This window comes from Cibotium barometz, chromosome 4 (assembly GCF_041138505.1).
Source record: "Cibotium barometz isolate CiBa-2024 chromosome 4, ASM4113850v1, whole genome shotgun sequence".
Taxonomy (NCBI): domain Eukaryota; kingdom Viridiplantae; phylum Streptophyta; class Polypodiopsida; order Cyatheales; family Cibotiaceae; genus Cibotium; species Cibotium barometz.
In genome coordinates, this window is record NC_141049.1 from 39,559,731 (window position 1) to 39,577,448 (window position 17,718).

Below are 17,718 nucleotides of genomic sequence, written 5' to 3' on the forward strand. Positions count from 1 at the left end.
CATGATGCTTGTAATAATTATAATACTTAGAATACTTATGATACTTGATGTCTCTACATAGAGGACCAAACCCCCATTGGAACTCGGATCTTATAGTATGCTAAGCATTGGGCGATAGCATGTTCCTCTGTATCCACCTCGTTATCACATATTACACATACCGCTGTCTTTCAGCACCTTTCTACATGCAACCCCTCTGTTCAAGCACAGAGCTGCTCAATAACTAGGCGAGGGTTTACTGCACACGAGGCAGGATTTCTAATTCGTAGCCTCTCTACCTGGTTCCACTCTAGCTGAGGAGCCTATTTGATAGAGACGGACAAGGGAATGAAAAAGAGTGCCTTGGCTTGAGCCTTGGACCTACTGATAATGGGCCCAAAAAAAATCTTTCTCAAGGCTGGCCAATGATTTGTGGCCTTTTGCCAGCTGTGATTTCACAGCTGGTTTTATTTTACATCTTAGGCATGAGAAAATAAGGTCCAACTGGAAATTATGCTAGTACACTTAAAGTCTTAACTCTTGTAAGACATCTTGATAGCATTGCCACATCTTTGTATGAGTGTTTGTTAGTTCTTTTTTTCCCCCCTTTTTCTTTTGTTGGGCTAGAGGTGCAAAGTCATTGCTTGATTGCAAACTTGTGTTTCTCATGCAGATCTCATTGAAGCCAGGGAGGTTTTCTTGTTTAACTGTGCTGACTTGTAAGCTATTGCTGTGTTCTATTTCTAGGATGGTGTTATGAAAACACATGATGAAGAAACACGAAAATTTTTCAAGAATTCTGGTGTCAAGTGTCTGCTTGCTCCTCGATATGCTGACAGTAAGCTTAGCTGGGTTAAACAACAGGTAAAATATTCCATTCATCTACCTATTCAGCATAGAGAACTTGGATTCTACATCTTGGTTCTATGCAAAGTCAATGCGTTTAACTTAGAAGTGTGCAAATGGGGTCAGTGAGCCATTACCTGCACCACATCCCCTAGCTAGCGAGCTAAATATTCCATTCATCTACCTATTCAGCATAGAGAACTCGGATTCTACATCTTGGTTCTATGCAAAGTCAATGCGTTTAACTTAGAAGCCTGCAAATGGGGTCGGTGAGCCATTGCCTGCACCACATCCCCTAGCTAGCGAGCTCAAATCTTGACACCTAATATAATATAGTATTTTCTTGAAAAAACAAGAAGTCTGCAACTGGCTGGATTAAAGATGTTTCGCAAAAGTGTATTATGGAAGCATTTCAAAAGTCCCTTTGGGTATGGCTATCCTTGCGGTGCAGGTTGTCGGAACTATTTATACTCATCATCAAAAGCTGGTTATCATGGATACAAAGGGCCCTCCAGACAAGAGGAGGTTGACTGCATTTATAGGTGGCCTTGATCTCTGTGATGGACGATATGATACACCAGACCATACTCTTTTTTGTAGGCTGAATACAGATTTCAAAGATGATTATCATAATCCCACATTTCCAACAGTAAGTAGCCTTAACTTCTGGATAGTATTGTAGGAGACATCTTTCTTATACATGTTGGTACAGAGTTTTGAAGGCAGAGATTTATTATTGCTAGGTGAGTGCAATTAATCTCAATCAACTCTTGGCAGAAAGTTGACAGTGGAGGCCCAAGGCAGCCATGGCATGATCTACATTGCAAAATTGAAGGGCCTGCTGCATATGATGTTCTGCAGAACTTTGAGCAACGTTGGAAAAAAGTTGCCAAATGGCATGGGTTCAGATTGAAGATGCAGAGAGTTGGTGGATGGCATGAAGACTTCCTCATTGATTTTGATCAAAAGGCATGGGCAATAAAGGATGGTCAAGGTAAAGGAGCCTTAAATGTGACCGAGGAAACTGACCCTGAGAGTTGGCATATTCAGGTATATTTGCTAGATGTGGACAAGGTTTGCCATATGTATTTTATTTCATGTCGATGGAGTATTTCGATGCATGGCTATTTTTCGTGAGTTCAAATTTTGTGATAATGGAGGAGATGAGGATGTTGGCTTGATTCCATTTTGACATGTCACACAATGTTTTTTACACTAACATTTTTTTTCCTAAGAAATAGATCCTTCTATTAGTTATATGAAAAACCAGCCAGCAGGCCGAAGTACACGCTCGGAACCCTCAAGAGAGAAAAAACACTGGTGAGGGTAGTCCCCTCCATGGCTGCTTGCTCTTGGAGGGAACTACCTCAGAAGAGAGGGGGGTGGGGATGGGAAAGCCAAACCGGTGGCCTGTAGTGCCAATTAAGGTCACTGGCATTGAAGGAGAGGAAGGGGCCCTGCTGCCAGGTGTGTAGAAAGGCCTCTTGATGTCCCTGCATGTGGTTTGAATCTCTTGTAGATTCCCCCACTTGCCGTGCTGCTGATGCATCGGGGGAGTCTGCCTCTATAGCTCGTCCCAACACACCAACCTAGGGAGGACACTACATGCTAGCACCACAACACCAGCAAAACACATATTTTAGACACTCTGTCCCAAAACATGTGATGGTCCTAGGTGATGGCCTCTATATTACCACCAGCAGCCACACAAGAAGAATATATACTAGAATCAGATGTGGGGAACACCAAAATTACAACTCCAAGGCACTTTACAACTCTGTTGATATCCTCTACAGTCTTGCTAACTCAAATTGACACCTGAACACTATCTAACTGACTCAAATGACTCCTCCAATTGTCCTCCTAGATCAAACCTGACCTCCCACAACTCTGATCTTCACTCCTTACGCTTCAGCTGACCTCCTCTGACAACCAGCTGACGAAAAAATCTCTCAGCTGACATCCAGCTGATTAGTTGCTGACTATGACCTGAATCAGATACCTATTGCTGACCCCAGTCAGATATATGTGCTCCAGGTTTCTAAAATGTCCTTCAGCATTAGCAACCTTCAAATGTTGTCTCTCAGAACTTCATTGAACCTGTCAGCACTCCCCTACTGACTCCAATTTGACCTGACTAATTCAGCTGACTCAGCTGAATCAGATCTCTCCACTCTAGTGTCCTCAAACACTTCCACACCCTCGAATACATCAGATCCCACAAAGATTCAACACAACTGACTCAAAACTGACAGCAGCTGACTATCTATGGACTCTGGAACACTTTCAACCCACAAATCAATCCAATTGACTGCTGCTGACAGTCCATTGACCGTCAGACCAAACCCAGAACCACTTCCCTTCGACCCAAAAGGATCATATCTACCCTTCTACACCTCCAGCTGATCTCCCTTGATGCACAACTGACTTTATCTGACATTGTGAGACACTGCTGACTCAAAATTAAAGCTTTTAACTCTGTTTTGATTCTGTACTAACAGAGACTTTCACTCGCAATTGATTCCTCTCAACAAATTCCATCAAAGCAGCACAAATGTGACACTAGAGCATAAAAACTCATCAATTCAACTCATAGGATTAAAACTCACAATCAAGCCTTTTGCATATGCCAAAGCCTGAGGGATCCTCCACAAGTATATCCCAGTAGCAACTCTTTAGACCTATGTCTTCATCTTCATAGGTATAAACATCTATGGAATCTGTAGCCACTTCTACACATCTCCATCTTCAAGTACAGAAAGGAACAATTGAGCAAGGCACTGGATCGATCCAAGTTCTAACGAGATCCTAGGGCACCTCAACCTTCTAAAAGATTCTTTACTTCCTTTGTGCTCTGGACAAATCCAAGCCTCCTCACACTACTCTCGTGTCTTCTTCCAAATGATCGTTATCGCCTCAAAGACCTTCGACCCACAAAAATAGAACACCCAAAAGCACTCTCCTAACAAGCTTTTTACAGAGCTTTTCTCCAGATCTTGGCTCTTCACCCCTCTCTCCTCTCTGCTGTCCCTACCCCATGCATGCAAAAGCTCCTCCTTTTCTAAAAAAAGTGCGATCATTAGTCAGCTCCTAGCCTCTCCTTTTCTTAACTAAAACTGGCAACAACTACTTTTAGTTTTAGGTGGCCATGCAAAAGCCTCTTATTGCTATGGTTCTAATCATGCCCAATGGGCTTATTCTCATTTTTGAGGTTTGGGCAGGCACGTGTCTTGGGCGCTAGGGTCATCAGTTCTTGTACTACCTCTCCTCTAAATCCTAGCCCGTGATCAGTCAACAGCTCCAAAGGCATGCCAAACCTGGCACATATGTCCTCAAACACAAACTTGGCTACCGCTTTAGCAGTTATGTTTCTCACACCTGGCTTTAGCCCATCTTGTGAGATAATCCACTCCAGTCAGTATGTAAGTGTTACCCCTAGTAGTAGTGGGCAAAGGACCAATGGCATTCAATCCCCACTTTTCAAAAGCTCCATAGGATACAATGCTCTTCCTCAGCTCATACTGCAAAACTCTTTTGCCTTGCTTTTGACAGAGCGCACAACTCTTGCACCAATGATATACATCCCTCCTTAAGCCAAGCCAAACATATCCAGCTTTTAAGATTTTCCTAAGTGTTAGCTTCAGGGCAAAATGTCCCCCAAACACACCTTCATGGAAGGGGGCCAAAATGGCAAAAATCTCCTCCCTGCTAGGAACTCTCCTCAAAATCAAGTCTTTTCCCTTCATGTACAGCTGATCATTCATAATGATGTACTGCAAGGCTTTCCTTATGAATCCATACTTCAGCCTCTTGGATATACGTGAAGGTGCATGGCCTGTATGTAAAAAATCTTCTATCTCTTGGGATGGGCAACAGCAATGGCATGTATATCTAAGTCCTTGCCCAACTCCTCTTTTGCCAGTGCATCTGCAGCCTTATTCAACTCCCTCTTTACAAGCTGAATTTGTACTTCTTGGAATCTGAGTAGCATCCTTTTTATCTGGAAATTCCACTCCTTTAGTTTGGGGTTTTTGGCCTTCCAAACAGCTTGAAGCTGCCTAATAACCAGCAGGCTGTCCCCTTTGATGATGAGCCTATTGATCCCCTTCTTTATGCATTGTTGAAGTCCATATTCCAAGGTTGCATACTCATCTTCATTGCTGGTCTGTACCTGCAGCTTTATCCCCTCTTTAAACACCTCTTTGCCCTTTGGATCCAATAGAACAATGCCTCCAATTGCCATTCCTGAGCTCCTCTTGAAAGCCCCATCAAAGAACAAAGTACAAGCATTTGGCAGCCATCTGGTCACTTTCTTCCATCTGGTCACTTTCTTCTCCGCTATTTTTGGGTCCTTCCATCTGGTCACTTTCTTCTCCGCTATTGTCTCCTCTTCAATACCACAGGGTTCTGTCTATATGTCAAGATGTTAGCCAATGTAGCTCTGGTGCTGTCCTCCACCATACAGGTAAAGTGGAACTCTTGCAATTCTATCAACCATTTGGATAACCTCCTGGAAGGGATATCAGATTGGATAAGATGAGGGAGAAGAGAATAATGGGTTAGGATGGTGCAGCCACCATGACTTACTCTACCTCTGAATTGTTAGCAGTCATCTCCTGTTTGTATATTTACACTAGGGCCTTTGTTGTGGGTGTGTCTGCCCGATTTAGGTGTTTTCTTATTTTTCCTCACTCTCCATATTTTTCCCTATTTTACCAGGTGTGGGAGGCTGTCTTGTGGTTCTTGGGGACGACTGGTCCTGCTGCTTCCCCCTTCTCTCTGTAGCTAGCCGACTTCACACGTGTGCTGGCCGACTGACAGAAGTTGGCCGACTGGGAGTTCAGCAGGTCAGGTGTCCTCTTGTGGCTGTTGGCTGTCCTTTTTGCTACTAGCCGACTGGATCATAGGGGCCATATAAAATGGCCCCTTGCCCCACACATCTTGTATTCAGCATTTCGGGATTTCTTGTGTATATAGTAGAGTTACACGCCTCTCTCTCTCCTTCTCTACTGCTGTGTTTTTCTGCAGTGCACTTGTTCTTGAGTTTTTAGATTTTGTCTTCATCTCAGCTGCATATTTTGACATGGTATTAGAGCCCTAGGCTCTTGATAGATCTTGGGAACTGTGTGAGCAAGAGGGGCTGTTTTGTTGCTAATTGGTGGACTGTTTTGGACTGTTAGGGAAGAGGAGAAGCAAGAGGAAGGCGGGCTGATTTGCTGACAGCCACTTGTAGGTTTAAGTTCTTTTTTTTCCCACCCACCCACCCTTTTCAGTAACATCCCCGCAATGGCAGATTTACTTGAGATGGCTGAGAAGCATGTGAAGATCACGACACTCCCCACGTTCCCAGTGGACCGTCAGTTGGATGGGAACAACTACGGCATATGGAAGGTAATGGGATGATGAGGTTGCAGAGGTTACTTGGTAGGATTGGGTTTCCACTGGTGGAATCCACGGTCATCTAGAGGGATTTTGTTCGTGAAACGATCATTGCTGATAACATCTTGCTAGAGTTCTGTTCGACCGAGGACAGTGTGGTGGACCTCTTCACAAAGTCTTTATCTCAGGTTTGCTCCGGCGGCACTCTAGGTGCTAAGAGGGGGTGTTAGCAGTCATCTCCTGTCTGTATATTTACACTAGAGCCTCTGTTGTGGGTGTGCCCGCCCGATTTAGGTGTTTTCTCATTTTTCGCCACTCTCCATATTTTTCCCTATTTTTACCAGGTGTGGGAGGTTGTCCTGTGGTTCTTGGATTGATCGAGGTGATGGCCGATTGGTCCTGCTGCTCCCTCCTTCTCTCTCTGTAGCTGGCCGACTGGGAGTTCAGCAGGTCAGGTGTCCTCTTGTGGCTGTCGGCTGTCCTTGCTACTGGCCGACTGGATCATAGGGGCCATATAAAATGGCCCCTTGCCCCCACACATCTTGTATTCAACATTTCGGGATTTCTTGTGTATATAGCAGAGTTACACGCCTCTCCCTCTCTCTCCTTCTCTATTGCTGTGTTTTTCTGTAGTGCACTTGCTCTTGAGTTTTCAGATTTTGTCTTCATCTCCGCTGCATATTCTGACATCTCCCTTTGTGTTTTAGACTTGCTTGCAAGTACACAAGTCTCATGTATGAATGCTCTTTCCCTTCTTGTAACAACATACTTGGGTTCACAAAAAACTGTCCCCCAGTCAGGAGGCATAATCACTGGTAGGGTACTCAGAATCTCTTTCACTTGCATGAAAGCCTCTTCCTCCTTGATCCCTCTGGGATGCTTGCTGCAAAGGATACAGAGCTTGGGACAAAAGAAAAATAAACCTGGCACCTTATGGGTGAAGGTTAGCAGTTGTTTCACATCCTAAGGAGCATCCAGTAATAGCAAAGCTTTAACCTTTTCCGGATCAGCTTCAATCCCATTCTCAGATTAGTACTACATGGCCAAGAAGAGAAACCTTGGCTTGAGCCAAATGACACTTGTTTGGATTGAATCGACCTCCCAAATCGTCAATTCCCCCTAGAGCTAGTTCCAGTTTCTCAAAATGAACCCTCCTGCCACTATAGATGCAAAAGTCATCAATAAAAACGCCGATGAAAGATCCCAGATAAGGCTCAAACATCAGGTTCGTGAATCTCTGAAAGGTTTGCTGGAGCATTTGTCAGTCCAAAGGGCATGACCGCGTAAGCAAAGCATCCCCATGGGGTGATGAAAGTAGTTTTTCTTTGATCCTCTGGAGCAATAGAAATCTGAAAATACCATGAATACCCATCACACACACTGTATCTCGCATGTCCAGCAACACTGTCCAAAATCTCATTCTGGAAAGGTAATGGATAGTGATCTCTTTTAGTCACAGCATTTAGGGGTTTGAAATCCACACACACCCTCCATTTGCCATTCTTTTTTGGAGTAATGACCATTGGGAAAGCCCACTGAGAGTTATCCACCGGGAAAATAAACCTTGCCTTTAACAGCTTATCTACCTCTTCTTTCAGCACTTGCTGCTGTATGATTCCCAACCTCCTCAGCCTCTGGACTACTTGGCTTGGCTCCTAGCTTCAACTGGATTTGATGTTGTACTGCAGATACTCCTCTAACCTGTGTGTAAGAAGGGATAAACAAATCTGGAAATTTCTGCAGCATGCCCATATACTCTCCCTTCTCTGCCTCAGTCAGGTCCTTGGCCAACATCTTTTGCAAAACCTCTTCCCTACTTGGCTGCACTTCAGTTTCAGACTTTAGCCTCTTTCCTTCTTCTGCACATAGCTGCACAGACATGCACAAAAGGTCTAAATCTGGCTCTAATAATTGGACCTCTTCCCCATCATCTACGGAGCTAATTTCCTCAGTTTCTGAGTCTTGTGCAGAGCTTGTTTCCTCATCCTCTTCCTCTGATGTACTGCTGTCCTGAATCAGCTCCCTTCCCCTGGTCATACAATACCTAATTTGCCTCCTTACAGGTTGGTCCAGCCCCAAAATCAAATGCCCTCTCCACCAGTCTTGTCGTGCCCTCATAGCAATCAGCCATGGCCTCCCAAGAATAAGTGGGTAAGCTTTTGACTTGGCTGGCATCACATGTACATCCAATTCAGCCTCTTGTCCCAGTACATTCACCTGTAGCTTCTTCACAATCCCTAGGCATCTGACCCTTGCACTGTTAGCCATTCTGACTCTGAATTCAGAGGGTGCACCTACCTTCAACCCCAATCGTCTGTTGTGTCATCACACATACCTGTGCACGACCATCCATATACACAATGGGTATGTGATCATTCACCCAGGCATCCATGATTGGCAAATATTCTTTATCTCCTTTCACTTTCACCACATTAATCTGGATTCCTTCCTTCTTCTCTTTCTCGGAGCTTCTGATGCTAACCAATTTACTCCACATTCTCCTAAGTCTGGGACATAATTGTAAGAGCTGGAGCCAGGTCAGAGTAGGTCCTTTCTGCTGAAGATCTCTCATTAGATCATAAGCCTCCTCATGAGCACCTAAGGGGAAGTTCTGCATGCCAACATGTCTTGGATTTGGTCTTTTTCTTACCCTCCTTGGGATGATCTTCCACCTGCTTCCCCTTCTTCCGTCTAGAAGGTCCTGGCTCATCCTCAACCGCTGTCCCTCTAGTCCCGACTCCTCTTATTGGCTAAGACATCCACCTCTTCATCCATCCCAATCAGGTTTATCTCTCTCGATCTAGGACCATTCCCTGGCTATTTTTGAGCCTGTGGTACCTGTTGGTCCGGCATCTCCTCTTCCCTCCTAGCATCCTGTTTGTCTTGTCTCCTGGGTGGCAAAGGGTAGATGTCACCTCCCATCCTCTTGGGGTAAGGACAGTGAGGAGAAATATGGCCTCTCTCCATACAATTGAAGCACTGTACATTCATATTAGCTCCTCCTCTTCCATCCTTGTCTCCTACCCTAGGAGCATTACTGCCCCCTTGCATAAGATTTAAATTGAGGTTCTCCATCTGCTAAGTCTGATGGGTGATTCCCTGCATGAGCTGGTCTGTGACTATTGGAACCACTGGAGCAATTCTCCCTTCTTCTGCTCTTCTCTCCCCGGGCATGATTGGTCTTCCTTCAACTTGGGCAATACTCAAAGCTTCTTCAAAAGTCCTTGGCCTCTTTAGTTCCACCTTCTCCCTCAGATTTGCATGAAGAGACTGGATGAACATGTCCTTCTTTAGAAGAATTGGTGGGTGCTCTACTCCCAGGGAGTTGTCCCACCTTCCCCACAAGTCTTCAAAGTGATCTACAAACCTGTCAAAAATATAAGATAAATTATGCTTTAAGTTTTGAATCTCCGGCCATAAGGCATTAGGGGATTCACTCTACTTGTAGTGCTGCACCAAAGCCACCTTGATATCCTCATATTTTTGCCCTTGGGTTGGCTGGGCTCTCCATGGTTGCAACCATGTTTTAGCATCACCTTTCAACATCATAGTCAGCAAAGTCAGCTTATCATCATCCCTCTCCTTACCAAACGTAAAGGTTGTAAGTTCCATCCCTGCCTAGAATTCTTCTGGATCTTCACCAGCATGGCCATGAAACAAAGGATAGGTCATCATAGCAGCCATCTCGACTGCTGAGAATTCTTCCAGGCTTGCAAATAATCTGAAGGGTGCTTTCAAAGTCCTCCTCAGCGGGGGCACCAAAACAATGATGCGTCGGGGGAGTCTGCCTCTATAGCTCGTCCCAACACACCACCGTAGGGAGGACACTATATGCTAGCACCACAACACCATCAAAACACATATCTTAGATACTCTGTCCCAAAACATGTGATGGTTCTGGGTGATGGCCTCTATATCACCACGAGTAGTCACACAAGAAGAATATATGCTGGAATCAGATGTGAGGAACACCAAAATCACAACCCCAAGGCAACTCCTCCAATTGTCCTCCCAGGTGACCTCCCACAACTCTGATCTTCACTCCTAACTCTTCAGTTGACCTCCTTTAACAACCAGCTGACCAAAAAATCTCTCAACTGACACCCAGTTGATCAGTTGCTGACTGTAACTTGAATCAGATACCTGTTGCTGACCTCAGTCAGATATATGTCCTCATGGTTTCCAAAATGTCCTCTAGCGTCAGCAACCTGCAAATGCTTGCCTCAGAACCTCACTGAACCTATTAGCACTCCTTGCTGACTCAAATCTGACGTGACTAATTCAGCTGACTCAACCTAATCAGATCTCTCCACTCCAGTGTCCTTGGACACTTCCACACCCTCAAATACCTCAGATCCCACAAAGATTCAACACAACTGACTCAAAATTGACAGCAGCTGATTGTCTACTGACTCTGGAAGACTTTCAGCCCACAAATCAATCTGATTGATTGCTATTAACAGTCCTCTGACCGTCAGACCAAACCCAGAACCACTTCCCTTCAACCCAAAAGGATCATATCTACCCTTCTACTCCTCCAGCTGATCTCCCTTGATGCACAATTGACTTTATCTGACACTGTCAGACGTTGCTGACTCAAAATTAAAGCTATCTGACTCAGTTCTGATTCTGTACTAAGTTCTAACAGTGACTTTCACTCACAATTGATTCCTCTCGACAAATTCCATCAAAACAACACAAATATAACACTAGAGCATAAAAACTCATCAATCCAACTCATAGGATTAAAACTCACACTCAAGCATGTTGCATATAGATGAAATCGAGCCAATCTCAACAACGCTGAGACATGGGGTTCAAACAAAAAGAGAAGAAGCCCCAAAAGCCTGAGGGATCCTCCACAAGTATATCCCAGCAACAACTCTTTAGACCTATGTCTTCATCTTCACAGGTACAAACATCAATGGAATCTACAGCCAGTTCTACACGTCTCCATCTTCAAGCATAGAAAGGAACAATTGAGCAAAGCACTGGATTGATCCAAGTTCTAATCGAGTTGCACTCCCGCACCTCAACCTCCTAAAAGTTCCTCTGCTTCCTTTTGCACCCTCTGCTCTAGACATCAAGCCTCCTCAAACTACTCCTGTGTCTTCTTCCAAACGATCGTTATCGCCTCAACGACCTTCGATCCACAAAAACAGAACACCCAAAAGCACTCTCCTAACAAGCTTTTTACAGAGCTTTTCACCAAATCTTGGTTCTTCACCCCTCTCTCTCGGCTGTCCCTATCCCATGCATGCAAAAGCTCCTCCTTTTCTAAAAAAAGTACGATCATCAGCTCAGCTCCTAGCCTCTGCTTTTCTTAACTAAAACTGGCAACAACTACATCTATTTTTAGGTGACCATGCAAAAGCCTCTTATTTCTATGATTCTAATCATGCCCAATGGGGTTATTCTCATTTCTGAGGTTTGGGCAGGCACGTGTCTTGGGCACTAGGATGATGATGATCTCCCACCTTTGACAAGTGCCGGGGGACCAGGCCTCTACTGAAGAGTTGGGGGTGGGGATAGACTCTATCTTGCAATGGGTGAGCCTGAGGGCCTGACCATCCACTGTCTCCTCATAGTAGAGGGCGGGGCCTAACTCTGTCACCTAGGCAACTTTCCCCCAAGTGATGATACGGGAAGAAGTCTGAGAGGTGGTGAAGAATCCTTAGCCACACTTGCTGCGCTTTGGGCAGTCCCAAAGGCAATGGCGTTGCAACTCTTGTGGGTGGGTGCACTTCATGCACTGTGCAAGACGACCACCAATGGTCAGCCACGTGCCAAGTGCCAAACTTCTGTGAGCAGCTTGCCAAAGGAAAAGAGTGACCTTCTTAGGCAGAAGCTGTTCCACAGTCGCTTCGAGTAGTCTCTGAGGAAGTTGGGTGAGATGTCTTGGGAGGACCAGTGGTCTACTGAAGTGGGAGTACTGTCAATCTCATGCATCTGGATCCAGTGGCCTAGCCTTGCTGAGTAGTGAAAAAAGGGGCTCTCTGGGCTAAAGGGGTCTGTCCACCCCCACTCACCAGGGTCCCACCGAATCCGAGTCAAAGATTGGCCCTCCCAGAGCCAGAGTCTCCAAGATTTGTCTCGGGCTACTTGTGTCGGGGGGGGGGGGGGGTGTTGATGTGCCAGCGCTGCTCATGGAAGCTGATGATCTGGACCCTTTCAAGTGAGCTACCGCTAAAGTCCTTTGCTGGGGAGAGGGTCAGACGTCTCTGACACCCTATGGAGAAAATGAGAGTTGGTCCCCCGTTTGATTCGAGTACCGCCAGATGGATGTTGTGGCATGTGTAAGCTCCCAGCCATTGGGGAGGGGAGGGGTCCTAGAGGGGGGGTGTGCAAGTTGAGGACTATTCGCTCTTTGCCTTGGATCTCAATGAGGCATCTGTCCTGAGCCTCCTGAGGAAGCCGCCTGAAACTAGTCCACTCGTCAAGAGACTAGGCTGGACCAGAGTTGAGGGGGCCCTTGGCTGTGTGAGAACGCATGCCTACCGCTGGGCATCTTGAAGAGGCGGTTCCAGATCAGCGGCGGCTGGCAGAGTCCCCCCTCAACCGAGGCTGCGCGCCGGGGGGTGGGGGGGGGGGTGCTGCTTAAGGGTTGGCTTGAGGCGACCCCAAGCTCTTATCAAACTGGCTGCAAATCTGTCCTCAAAAGTGGTGCTCAAGCCTTGGGATCAGGCCTTCGTGAAGATCTATCGTACACTGGAAGTCCAGGGGCCGCCAACTGAGGGGGTTTGAGGAACTGCAGTTTATATTATGAATAGAACCCGCAACAGTTCATGGCATGACGCTTTGACATAAATTTAATGGTAGAAAACCAGATTTGGCACACTTGAAAGTGTTTGGGTGCATTGCATATATACATGTACTAGATGATGTGAGAAGCAATCGGGATCCCAAGGTAGAAACATGTATCTTTATTGGATATTCCCTTGAGCTGAAAGGTTATAGATGTTATAACCCCACTACGCATGACATAAGAGTTAGTAGGGATGTTGAGTTTGATGAGATGGTACACATTAGCGAAGGATTCTAGAGGCTTACGTAAATAACAATGTGGTTGCACAACAAATGGAGAGAAATAATCACATGTGCTTAGTGGACTAGGAGAGTCCTCTAGTAGTGGATCTATTGTTAGACCCTCGTTAGAAGGTTAGACAGAATGCCAAGAATTTTGACACATCATTTGGTGGTATTGCTATAGGTGCTGAAAATTCAACAAATTCACGTGTATCATGACAAGAAAAAAAGAAGGTGGATTAGCCTTTCATAATGCTTGATGTTTTTCAGCAGGCCATTTCTTTGTTGATGGGAATAGTGGCTCAGAACAGAGCCTTGATGAGGAGTTTGGGGTCCTGACTGTTGTTACACCTGGTATACAAAGAGCCAAAGCAGTGTTAAGAACATCTGGCAATGATCCAGGTGTACGCAAGTCTACGAGGGTGAGATATCCCCAGTGGACAGGTTGAGATGTGATGGGAATACAACCCATCATTATGTGTATATGGTCAAAACATTACAAGAGATAAGAGTCCACATGTTTTGAGAAGGTACTTGGACATAAATTGGGACGATGCCATGGATGAAGAGATGGATGCAAATGAGACATGGGATTTGGTGGCTTTGCCTAAGGAGAAGGCGGCAATTGGATCATAGTCACAATGCAACGGGAACTAGAACGAGAATGGGAACGACATATAGGGATTAGGAAACGGGAACAGGAACGCCATGTCAACACATACCAAGGTTGCATTTAAAACCCGTTTTTTATTATTCAGTACTTTTTGGACTTCCAAACGTTTTAAACTTAAAAAACGTTTGTGTTTTGGTTTCTTCCCCCATGTCCTTTTTAGGCGATCCCTTTGTTTGGCGATCGCCAAAAAAGGACATGGGAGAAGAAACCAAAACACAAACGTTTTTTAAGTTTATTATGTTTGGCGATCGCTTTGTATAGCCCGTTTGGGCTCATGACATCAAACAGATGTGACATTGTCATTTGATTTTGATTTATCATTTATTTCTACTATCTACTTGAATTGTCAAATTCCAATCATGGTGTATTTGGGTATGTCTAGACATTGTTTATGTTGTGAGTGCTAATTTTGAAATTCTTAGATAGGCTGAAATGCTAGAATGTGACGTGTGTTGACACATCAGTCCTTGTCTATCAAAGGATATTAGATATAGATTTCGAGCTTTCTTGACTAATCTCTCACACAGACACACACATATATATGATTTTAACATTGTAATGTATGTAACATTTTTGACGTACTTTATCGGTTGGCAACGTTCTATACCACGTACTAAACTCGTGCCGTTTCATGTGTTTGAAACTACCTTGACACATACATACATACATACACACACAATAATAATAATAATAATATTAATAATAAAATAAAATAAAATATTGTATTAAAAGCTATTGATATTTAATTTAAAATATAACAAACACGATACATTATACATAACCATTGATCATGAGACTCGAGTACTCAAGAAAAACAGAAGTAGATCCACATTTCATAATCAACTTCTGAAACTTCAAGAAATACAAAGAGAGGCGCAATGCGCAGGAGCTACAAACATAGATGCAATGCACACGAGCAAATTCCAAATGTCAAATAATAGAAAACCTAAAGATGAAGTACTACATATCAAATGTCAAGATCAACAAGTAAATCATCATCAATTGTTTTGGATGAGCTCCCAATCTCATCATCATGGCCCATGTCCATCTACATTGCATCATCATCTGAATCTAGAGAAGGGTGGGCACTACCGAAACCCTTTGCCTGTGGACTATAGAGCTGACTTAGTAGTCGCAGATTTGCATAGACATAAACCAAATCATTAGTTCTTTGTGTAGCAAGTCAGTTCCGCTTCTTTGAGGCAATGTGGCTAAATACACTGCACAATTGCTCAATAGGAGAGAAACTAGCTCATTGTCTTAAAATACGAATGGCAAGATACTAGAGCTAAGGAGTCCTTGGTTCATAATCCTCCCACCATAAGGCAGCACCCACGATGCATCTGTTTCTCTGCGCATCTACTGAACCAAATCTTCCTTGCCTACTTTTATAAATTGATAATTGATCTTTGATAGACCTCCTTTGGGAAGGATCTAGCATCAATTTGCCCAATACTTTCTCCCAGCCATCTATGACCTCCTTATCAGTCTCTTGGCCACACCCCTGGAACTTTGGATCTAGCACAAAACCAACTGCACGCAAGGGTGAATGATAGTTATCCCATTGAGTTTGGGAAAGTGCTTTCAACTCCTCTTGCCTTCCCTCATTAGGCTTCACCTCTCTAATGCGTTCTATGATCTTGTCCATGCCCTCATAAACCTTGCCAATGCAAGGTTGCTTGCTGTCCGCAATCCTTAACGTGTGAATGAAGGGCTTCACAACAACATTAAGATGGACCAAATCAGCCCAAAATGCATCATGAATCACATTATTGTAGCATGCTTAGAGTGAGAGTCACTCCAACCATCAATCAGTGATAAGAGACATCCCATTCCTCTTCCACCCAACACAAATATTCTTTGATGTTGCATCAATGGCCTCTTTTCTCCTTTTTTAGCAAAGACCTCAAAGTCTCTGATGATGGAGGAGTATATGTGGGTCCAAATCCAACAATTGCACGGACCATCTCTTGGAAATATGTTGATCTTGCCACATTGAATGCAATATGATCATGAAAGAAAAACCTGGCCATTGCAGCATCCATAGCTTCTTGCTTCCGAGGATCCCATGAACCAAGAATAGTTCCGTGGCCACCTCGTGAGATGGTGGTGCTATGGCAACAACAAAAGCCCAAGAGCCCACGCATAAGTACCACTGGATGCACTAGAAGGAAAAAAGAGGGATTTATAGCCACATACTTTGTAGGTGGAGCTTGAAACACCTATGCATGGAGCTTTTCCTGCCACCCCTTCTTCTCTGTTGGAACTTATTGGCAAAAGGCCACATCATGGCTAGGTTCATGCATCAAATGAGCTCGCACACGATTGGCACCTCTACTTGCTTGCAATACCTGCACTTCCATTTTTTGGCACCTCTACTTGCATATGTCTCATCACAGTCCACCTCTTCCCACCATGACCAAGTAGCTTGCTTGGACCGCTTGCTGCCTAAACTCTAGGTGCCATTGAATGATTGAGGACTGAAGGAGAAGAAGATGAAAGTGATGAAGAGGAGGAGGAACACACTGCTCACTGCTATGTACGGTTTGTGAGAAGGATTCAAGGACAGCCTGTGAACTTTGAAGGCACTCGAGTTTGTGTTCAATCCCAAGAGGGGCGGCCAATGCACATAAATTAGCAAACCCTTTTTTTTTCATTCAGCACTTATCAATGGGGTAAGTACCCGTTTGAAGGTACTTTAGTACCTTACGTACTATATTAGGTACCTTTGGTAGCTTAAATCGTTGCATGATGGCCGTTGTATGCCAGGCCGTCACATTGAACAGCTGTTCCAAAAATGGGAACACCGTTTCCAAAACGGCACAAACCATTTTCAAAAGCATGCCAAGTATGTGTCTGTTCCGAGCTATTCCGGCGTTGGAACCACCTCTGGAAAACGCGCACGGGAAAAAAAGGTACGAAGCGATGGGGACGTGTTGTATGAAATTATTAAAATCAGGTTGCAAAAAATTCGTTTCGTACAGTACGAAACATTTTGTACGTTTCTACTAGGTACGAAACGTGTTTCTATGCAACATTGGTCCCAACTCAGCCAAGATTATCTCATGTGGTACAAAGGGGGCTTACTCCTGATCATGTGTGAAAACATCATCGCTTGCACTCTATGAATCCTCCTCTAGTTCTCCTCTCTCAAACTCTCTGTCTCTCTCTTTTTTTTTCGTGAAATGGTGTTTTATATTATATGTAAAAATGTACATCAGCCACATGGCTCACACAGAACCTATGGCCCCAAAAAACCCCCCACAAAAGATCCTCTAAAGGATCATGACCATGCAAACCTGTACACTAATAAGAAAGCCTCCTAGCCAAATAAGCATCCCAGATAAAAGCATCAAAGATGAGCCAGCCGAGCCGCCGTAGACCATAACGAAATAACATCTGCATCCAGTAGCTGAGCTGAGAGAAGAGAAGAAAACTGCCAAAGCAGCAAACCGCGGATACGTAGAATGTGCCCATATATTCCAGACAAGGAATCAAAGATGAACCCATTCCGTGTAGTCCAAATATGCCAAAGTCCTGTCCATCTAAGGAAATGGAATATCACAAGGTGACTGTCCGAAGTAATGACTTGAGGACAAATCCCAAATATCCACTGATGAGCCGAAACAGTAGACCTCTCTACTGCCTCCCAAACGCGAGAGACAAAAGACCAAATCTGACGGGCCATTGGACAACTCATGAACAGATGCATAACTGTTTCAGTGCATGTCGTGCAGAAGAAGCAAGAGGCCAATGTAATTTTACGACGGCTGAGCTGATCCCGTGTAGGTAACCCTCCCACCAACATCCTCCAA

General features: G+C 44.5%; 1 protein-coding gene across 1 annotated transcript in view; it reads left to right on the forward strand.

Moving 5' to 3' along the window:
• The window catches only part of LOC147639249 (phospholipase D gamma 3-like), a 121,914-nt gene that overhangs the window by 18,518 nt on the left and 85,678 nt on the right, over positions 1-17,718 (forward strand). Inside the window, exons 2-4 of the mRNA XM_086788923.1 lie at positions 727-843; positions 1,277-1,474; positions 1,603-1,875. Of these exons, the coding sequence (XP_086645049.1) occupies positions 727-843; positions 1,277-1,474; positions 1,603-1,875 (588 nt within the window). The remainder of the gene's footprint in view (positions 1-726; positions 844-1,276; positions 1,475-1,602; positions 1,876-17,718) is intronic.